At 45.9% G+C, this 9,258-nt stretch overlaps 1 protein-coding gene across 1 annotated transcript; it reads left to right on the forward strand.

Moving 5' to 3' along the window:
• Positions 1 to 1,495: 1,495 nt before the first annotated feature.
• LOC310945876 (uncharacterized protein) lies at positions 1,496 to 8,625 on the forward strand. The gene is made up of 3 exons (XM_083912134.1): positions 1,496 to 1,533; positions 1,719 to 2,351; positions 5,766 to 8,625. Coding segments are annotated over exons 1-3 (3,354 nt in total). The 5' UTR covers positions 1,496 to 1,532; the 3' UTR covers positions 8,486 to 8,625.
• Positions 8,626 to 9,258: the final 633 nt, after the last annotated feature.

Genomic DNA, 9,258 nt, shown 5'->3' on the forward strand with positions numbered 1-9,258 from the left:
ACTAAAAATAGATGCAAAACCACCCCAAAAAGATGCAAAATGACTAAAAATAGATGCGAAACCACCACAAAGAGATGCAAAATGACTAAAAATAGATTCAAAACCACCCCAAAAAGATGCAAAATGACTCAAAATAGATGCAAAACCACCACAAAAAGATGCAAAATGACTTAAAATAGATGCAAAACCACCACAAAAAGATGCAAAATGACTTAAAATAGATGCAAAACCACCACAAAAAGATGCAAAATGTATAAAAAATAGATGCAAAACCACCACAAAAAGATGCAAAATGACTAAAAATAGATGCAAAACCAGCACAAAAAGATGCAAAATGACTAAAAATAGATGCGAAACCACCACAAAAAGATGCAAAATGTATAAAAATAGATGCAGAACCACCACAATTTTACACATAACTTAGTTTGACTCACCTCTGTGGATGTGAAGGTGAGTGAAACACAGTTCGCTCTGTGTGAAAAGGTTTAAATTCTTAAACTCTTCCTGTTTTAGGGATCAGTGTTGATGTTTCCAGCAGAGTGACATCATGGCGACTGCAGCATCAGGTGAGTCCAGTCAGAATAAACACATCGTCTTAAGTCTCCGTCCACATTTGATCATAAAAACAGTCTTCATCAGTCTTCATCACTTTGTTCCTAAAATCAAATGTTGTCCTGTATATTGAAATATTCTTTAAATGAAAGACTTTTAAAGCATTTCAAGGTGCATTTTCAGGATTTCCCAGCACCTTGAAACGCTTTAAAAGTGGACTGCAACCGTACCGCGTCTAGAAGCGGCACGCTTGCCGTCCACGGCCCGTTTGGGAGAGGTGGGCTTTAGTAAAGCATGTTTGCACGTGTACGAGCACGAGCGTGCGCACGTGTACGAGCACGAGGCCTACGGTGGTTCTGAGGTCATTTCCTGTGCGCCTGTTGGGACGTAGAAAAAAGAAGGAGGGACCATGCGCGGACATTTCAAACAATGGCGGTGAAAGGTTCACGTTGGTGTGATGCGGAGGTGGAGTGTTTACTGCAGATTTGGTCAATGAAAAGATTCAAAAACAGTCGACAAGACGCACAAAAACTCTGAGGTCTACGGAAAGATCTGGAAACAAAGCCACGCATCGCCATGACGTTATCAATAGATACAAAATCACCGCAAAAAGATGCAAAATGTCTAAAAACCGATGCGTGACGTGCCTGGAACTCCTCCCTAGGGAGGCGCCCAGGGTTCATCCTTACCAGATGATCCTGAACCACCTCAACTGGCTCCTTTCAACACAAAGGAGCAGCGGCTCTACTCCGAGTTCCTCACGGATGCTGAACTTCTCCCCCTCTCTCTAAGGGAGACTCCAGCCCCCCTCCTGAGGAAACACATTTCGGCCACTTGGACCCGCGACCTGGTTCTTTCTTTCATGCTCTTCCTATTTCAACAGGTCGATTAAAGATTTGATTAAATGCTGTGTTCTTCTAATCACAGATGACCTGCATCACCGCAAGCGCAGTAGCAGCAATCTTTTCCTGCCACCGTACAGTGAGTCACACTGAACTCTGTTGTTCTGCTACTTAAGAACACCTGGGATTACAATATTTAATATAGTATATAGTAATAGTATTATACCTCTAAGTAACTAAACCCCTGAAGATAAACAGCAATGAGACTTTAAATGAACCCATGCAAGTCTCTATTGAGTTGTCCTTTCTCATTTCTCTTTTCAGTGTCTGAGCTGAGAGTTGTTCTTCTGGGGAACAGCTGGTCTGCGAGGAGTTCAGTGGGGAACTTCATACTGGGACAGACCGTGTTCAACACTGAAGAAGAACCGGACAGCTGTCTGAGAGCCAGAGGACCACTGGAGGACAAAGAAATCGTTCTATTCAACACTCCAGATCTGCTATACCCCAACATCTTGACAGTAGATGTAGAAAACCGCGGGAAACCGTCTGATCCTGGAGCTCATGTGTTCCTGCTGGTGCTACAGCCCGAAGACTTCACCGAGGAGGAAAAAGAGAAGCTCTGCAGAGTCCTTGAAAAGTTCAGTGATCGGTCATTTAATCATTCTCTGGTGCTGATAGCGTCACCCAGCGAGGAGAGTTCAGGTCCCATTGAAAAGTTCATGGAGAACCCTCCATTAAAAGACATGATCAGAAAATGTAGATACAGACACTTGAAGCAGAAGAACCTTGAACTGCCAGAGCTGTTCACTCACTTGGGTCAAATCGTGAAGGAGAACAATGGAGAGCCTGTGAGCTGTGAGATATTTGAGGAAACATCATCTACTCTATCAAGTGATCACCAAAGTCCACAACAAAAGAAAACACAGACTTCTATCAGAGGAGCTGCTGAAGCTGCTGGTGAGTGCAGAAACCTTTTGGAGGCAATGTAAACTTTGTTCACACAAATCTTTACTCTATTTAAACATTAAAAAGCTCCAGGACGTAATGTTTTACATGTAAAGATCGTCAGCAATGGGCGAACGGGTTTTCACGTAACTTGTTGAAACAGTCATCCAACATTATAACCCCATACTCAGGTCTGTTTTTTCCTAAGTAGCACGTCCTTCCATCCTTTAGTTTTCCCTTTGGCGTGTTTAACTTTAACATCTCTCCTGTCCTTCTGTCACACCGCCGCGATCCAATTCCCCTTATTCAATTACAGTGAGGTGGACTTTCTGCTGGGCCTTAGGCCTGTCGCACCTCCAACGGTGCCTGTCAGGCCTAAACCTGACTGCATACAGCAAGATTTTGCTGCAGGGTGTTCGGCTGGGGACAACCGCTCATTGTGGGGGGCAGTGAACCGAGACGTCACCCTGACACCCTCTGCAGCAAAGTCTAATTTGATGTTACACCCTGAGACTTTTCTCGTGGCTTCAGCCAGAGCCAATGGCTTGCTTTCTCAGCTTCCTCAGAGAGTTCTTTGGTGGATCTGCTCAGTGTCGCTCCACATAGTCTCAGGTCCTTGAGCAGGCGAGATGTTGATCTGCCCAAAAAGCCACTGGCTCCCACCTCCATCAGTTACAACCTCACGCTCCATCCACTTTCTCTCCAGGTCTGCATACTCTGCCCTCTGTCCCATAGGCAGCTTCAAGTCCCTCCTTCCATGGCATTGTCAGCTCGATCAGTATTGCTGACTTCACAGCTGCGGACCACAGCACCACGTCTGGTCTTAATGTTGTGCTGCATATCTCCTGTAGGAACTGGAGCTACTTACCCAGGTCTACTTCCATTTTCCACACCGCCCCTGGTGTAAATAGCTTGTTGGGTGGTATACATTGCGGGTTCCCCCAGCCTGAGGAAGTGGATCCTGCGTCGGCTCTCCAATGTTTGCCTCCTTCCGACTTTTCTCCAGCAACTCTTCCAGCTTCCTGAGTCCTTGGTCGTGCCGCCATCTGAGCCAACCCTGTGTCAGCGCTGTTTTGCAGCACAACAGCCAATGCTGGAGCGAGGCATTGATGGTCCCTCAGGTCACAGCATTGCTCTGTTCCAAACTGTGGTGAAAGTTTTAAGGGCTCGGAAGGATGTTGTATGTTACCCCAATGTGGAAACTGAGCCGAGCCTGTGGCAGCTTCCAGAGATCTGCCCAGCTGATTGCTCAGCTCCCGACACCCTCCCAAGTTGTCAACTGCCCCTGCTGCGCCTTTGCAACAGACCTCAGTCTGAGCTCCTCCTGCTTAATCCTGGTTACCTCTGCAAGAACAAGGTCCTTCCTCTCCTTTCGGCCCACCCTGTCTGGCCCATACCCATGACTGCTTGATATTGCAGTGTCCCCATCACCTTCTGTACCTCCTCAATGGCCCTCCATTTCCTTCCAGTTTCAATTCTGGCATTTGCATTAGCCACAGCCCTGCCTTTTCCTGCCTGTAGCCCAGGGTGATGGATTTCAGGGGTAGCAGGAGTGAGTTCAATCCATACAGGCCAGCAGCTGAGTAGCAATGTGGCAGGCTGAGCCATTTGCTCAGGTAATTGAGCTTGCCTCAATCTTGAATAGGCTTTCTAACAACTCATGAAGGATGATTTTCCCAAAATCCTTATCTGAGAGACCAGATGTATAAAGTCTTCCCAGCCTTTGGATGGTGGGGGTATGTCTCCCCCGCTGGTGGTGAAGGTCACTCTGCCATTTCTCTCCCCCTTTTACAATGAGAGGCTCCTAGACTTCTGCATCTTGAACTTCATCCTGGACCAGGTGATCTGCTCATCCAGTCCCTTAAGCAGCCTGGATGTTCATGGGGCGGTCCGTAGCAGGCAGGTGATATCATCCATATAGCTCCTTAGGGGCGGGAGCCTTTGGCCTTCAGGCAGCGAGACCCCACCTACAACCTGCCTTTTCCCAATCAGGATGACCTCAAATGCTGCGACAAAGAGGATGGGGGAAATGGAGCATCCCATTGCGATCCCTACTTCCAGTTGTTGCCAGCCAGTAGTGACCTTCATCCGTGCAAAGCACATGTGCATGTCCTGGAAGTAGTTCATGGGCATGGTCCTGATGTTGTCTGGGATGTAAAATAATTCCAAAGCATAGGCTATGAGCAGATGTGGCACTAACCCATAGGAATTGGCTAGGTCTAGCCAAATGACATGCAGATCTTTCTTCTTCCTCTTAGTGGTCTGGATATTTTCCCAAATCATGGAGGCATGCTCTACATAGCCAGGGAAACCTGGAATTCCGGCTTTCTGGCAGCTGTTATCGATGTAGTTCTCCGTGAGAAAGGTGGTCATTCTTCTTGCCATCACAGAAAAGAAGATTTTCCCCTCCTTTAGTAGGGCCATGCTCCTGGTATGCTCGATGGTCTTGGCATTCTGTTGTTTGGGAATAGATACTGCCACTCAGATAGTATGCTCTGCTTAGTCCAGGTGATTCTTATCAGGGTCCATAGCATCTTCAGCACTCCTTGACAGTTCTTATTGTACGGTATTCGGTTTGGCCCTGGTGCTGAATCAGATCTTGTTCACTGGATCACCTGCCTGACCTTGCTGTGCTTGGGTGGTGATGTGTCAGACAGGGCTGATGGTTCTGAGGGTCTAGGCAAATACCCTGGTGTGTGTTCCTTGCTGGGTCACTGTACTGAGTGTGCTCCTGCCGTTCTTCTTTGGAAATATCCAGGGTTCCACTTGTCTTCTCAAGGACCCTGCATGCATTCCAGAATGGATCTCTGAAGAAACTTGATCTGTCTTTCTCCTTTCTTTTCCTCCGTCTTGTGATGCACTCCACCTTCCGGAGGTTAGCAAGACATCTTCTGATCTCATCCCAGAGAGCTTTCAGGCCTTCCTTCTCAGACTCCTCTGCCTTTCTCCAACACTTGCGGAGTTGCCTTCTGCTTGCCACCAGGTCATTGATCTCTTTCTCCCTCCTGCCCTTTGATCTTACCGCAGCTTCTCTGACATTCACCTCACCATACCTGTTGCTGCATTCTTCATACAGGATTTCCTCGAACAGGTTTAGTCGGTCGCCTCCTTTGGCAACTTCTGCATCTCTGTCATCTAAGACGCAAATGCCACTAGCCTCCATTCTCATTTCCACCATTTACCAACATTGTTTTCTGGCGCATTCATAACATCAAACTTTATTTGTGTACTGCCAACAGGAATGTTGTCTATCGCCTATTCTTAGAGGGTTAAAAAAAAATTATATACGTACATGCTGATTTTGGCGGGAAAAGGGTATAATAAACATCCCATTTGAACTAAATTATAATATTGGTGAAAAAAGTCTGGAGATGACTGAATAAATCTCATGTAAGTCATCTCATCTTTCTCTCTGTTGTATTACAGCATCTGAATTCAGGATTGCACTGTTGGGAAAAAGTGAAGAACACCAGAGAAAACTTGGTAACTTCATCATCGGGAATAAAGGTTTTGATCACCAAAAAACGTCCCCAACCAGGCAATGTATGGCCACCCGTGGGGAGTGGAGAGGAAGAACATTAACGGTGGTGAAAACTCCAGACATGTTCAATCTGTCTGTGGAGGCTGTGAGAAGAGAGGTGAAGAACTGCGTGACTCTTTGTCCTCCTGGACCAAATGTTCTGCTGCTGTTAGTGAAGCCTTCTGAGTTCACCGAGGAGAACAGACAAACACTGAAGTTCATCCTGAGTTTGTTTGGTCAAGATACCTTTAAATGCTCAATGGTCATCAGCACACATCAGGGGATCCAGACAAGTGTCACTGCGAATGAGCTACTTGGAGACTGTAGAGAAAGACACTACAGCATCGCTGAAAACAACCATACGGTTTTAATGCAGAGAATTGAGAGAATTGTGCATCATAGCAAAGATAGCTTCCTCACGTTCACTGAAGAGACCCTCAGACCAATGTCTGAAGACATCAAACCAGTTTTAAACCTGGTTCTGTGTGGGAAGAGAGGAGCAGGGAAGACTTCAGCAGCCAAGGCCATTTTAGGTCAGAAAGAGCTTTATTCAGTCTCCAACTCCTCAGAGTGTGTTAAACATCAGGGAGAGGTGTGTGGACGTTGGGTTTCCCTGGTGGAGCTGCCTGCCCTCTATGGAAAGCCTCAGGAGGAAGTGATGGAGGAGTCAATCAGGTGTATCTCCCTCTGTGATCCTGAGGGTGTCCATGCCTTCATCCTGGTCCTACCTGTGGGTCCTCTCACTGATGAAGACAAGGAAGAGTTAAAGATCCTCCAGAACACATTCAGCTCTCGGGTCAATGACGTCACCATGATTCTGTTCACTGTGGAGTCAGATCCTACAGCTCCAGCTGTTGTGAACATTGTAAGAGAAAACAAGGACATCCAGGAGCTCCGTCAGAGCTGTGGAGGAAGATACGTTCTTCTCAACATCAAGGACCAGCAGCAGATCCCAGAACTGTTGGATTCTGTGGAAAAGATGAGTGTTGAAGGATCCAGATGCTTCACAATGAAGATGTTTACCAAGGCTCAGGTGGAGAAGGTTGTAGAGCAGGTGAACAGTAATACAAGAGTTGAACCTCAACTGCAGGATGCAAAACAAAAGAGTGAGGTAGGAAGTGATGCTGAAAGTCAGAACAGAGAGTGTCTCAGGATGGTGCTGATTGGGAAGACCGGCAGTGGGAAGAGTGCAACTGGAAACACCATTTTGGGCAAAGAACTATTTAAATCCAAAACAAGTCAGAAGTCTGTGACCAAGTTCTGTGAGAAAGCAACAGGAGAGATTGATGGACGCCCCATTGCTGTGGTCGACACTCCCGGCTTATTCGACACGACTCTGTCCAATGATGACGTTCAACAGGAGATTTTGAAATGCGTCAGCATGTTGTCTCCTGGACCTCATGTGATCTTACTGGTGCTGCAGATCGGACGATTTACGCAAGAGGAGAAAGACTCTGTGGAACTGATCAAGAAATACTTCGGCAAGAATGCAGGAGATTTCATTATCGTTGTATTCACCAGAGGAGATGATCTGAAAAATCAAACCTTTGAAACTTACATAACAGAAGAAGGTGATGACTTTGTCAAAAAGCTGATACATGACTGTGGAGACAGACACCATGTCTTCAATAATGAGGATCTGAATCGTACTCAGGTCAGCGAGCTGCTGACAAAGGTTGAGATAATGGTGAGGGAAAATGGTGGCAGCTGCTACACCAATGAGATGTTTAAAGAAGCTGAGGCAGCAATAAAACAAGAAGTTGAAAGGCTCCTGAAGGAGAAGCATGAAGAGATGCAGAGACAGAAGGAGGAACTTGAGCAAAAACACGAGGAGAAAATACAAGCAATGAAAACAAGAATCGAGGAACAAACAGCAGAAATGGACCAGGAGAGAAAACTCAAAGCAGAACAACTTAAAGAAATGGAGGAAAACATCAATAAGGAGCGTGAAGAGATAAAGAAAGAACAGGAAATGAGAGAAGAGGACAACAAAAGAAGAAGGCACGAAATCATTCAACGACAAGAGTTGGAACAAAAACGTAAAAGTCTGGAGAAAGAAAGAGAGTCAGGATCAAAGGAGAAGGAAACCATCGACAGAGAGTTGGAGCAGAGTAAAGAAGAGATGAGGAAGAAACAAGAGGACTGGGAGAAGGAGAGGAAAGACTGGTGGGACAAACGACATCAAGAAGATGAACAGAAACGACACGAGGAACAAACAAGACTTAAAAAGTTGCAAGAAGAATACGAGCGGGAACGAGAAAAACATGAAAACAAAAGACAAGAAGATCATCGAATCAGAAGAGATCAGGAGGAGAAGGAGAGAAGAGAAGTAGAGGAAAACTTAAACAAAATAAAGATACTGAAACAGAAATATGAAGAGGAGGCCAGAACACAAGCTGAAGAGTTCAATGAGTTCAGAAGGAAATACACCGTGGAATTTTCAGCGTTGGTCGAGAAGCACATGGAGGAAATACAGGAGCTGAAGCAAAAGCATGAGAGACAAATGCAGGACTCAAGGCTAAAAGAACAAAAGCTCACAGATGAAATTGAGACTTTGAAGCAAAAGCACGAACAAGAAATAAATGAACTAAAAAAGAAATGCAAAGACAAATGCATCATCCTCTGATCCTCCCACTGACTCCGTATCGTGATGATGTTTGCAGAGGGAACATCATTTTAAATGTTTGCGCTGTCAAACACTGTCCCCATTAAAACTGAAAGTTTTAAGAATATTTAGCTTTTCCATATCAAGTGAACTACGTAACAAGTGGGTCTGTCGTTATCCCCAAAGACGTTTCAGTCCAAAGCAACTGGACTTGGTTATTTGTCTAGGAAGACGTTTCACCTCTCATCCAAGAGGCTTCATCCGTTTGGACCAGTCGCAGCCTGGTCCTGGTCCTGGTTCAGTCCCAGCCTGGTCCTGGTCCAAGTCCTGGTCCAGCTTGGTTGGTCCAGTCCCAGCCTGGTCCTGGTCCAAGTCCTGGTCCAGCTTGGTTGGTCCAGTCCCAGCCTGGTCCTGGTCCAGTCCCAGTCTGATCAGATGCGTACGTGAACTGATGAAGCCCTTTGGATGAGAGGTGAAACGTCTTCCGAGTCCAGTTGCTTTTAACTGAAGTTGCTTTTGGGATACATAAGTGATTTCAAACATAAAAAAAACATTTTTGCTGATCTGTGGAGGTGGTACGACTAAGACACTGGATGTTTCCAACCCACTGATTGATAAACATTGATGACTACCACATAAGCATGCTCAACAGAGAAGCAAAGGAACTTTTCAGATATGATTAAAAGAATATCCAAGTCCGCTTGGCAAGCAGATATGCTGGCGACTAGGTCCAATGAACCCCCAGCCCATTCTCATTCCCAAGGCATCAAATACCGACGCTTTTTCAAAGCCCT

Source organism: Echiichthys vipera (assembly GCF_963691815.1).
Source record: "Echiichthys vipera genome assembly, chromosome: 4".
Classification (NCBI taxonomy): Eukaryota; Metazoa; Chordata; class Actinopteri; order Perciformes; family Trachinidae; genus Echiichthys; species Echiichthys vipera.

What these genes read in the sequence shown, in the direction of transcription:
- LOC310945876 (XM_083912134.1), top strand. An exon ending in AGGAGCTGCTGAAGCTGCTG is followed by an intron (nt 2,352 to 5,765) that starts GTGAGTGCAGAA and finishes GTTGTATTACAG; the next exon opens with CATCTGAATTCAGGATTGCA.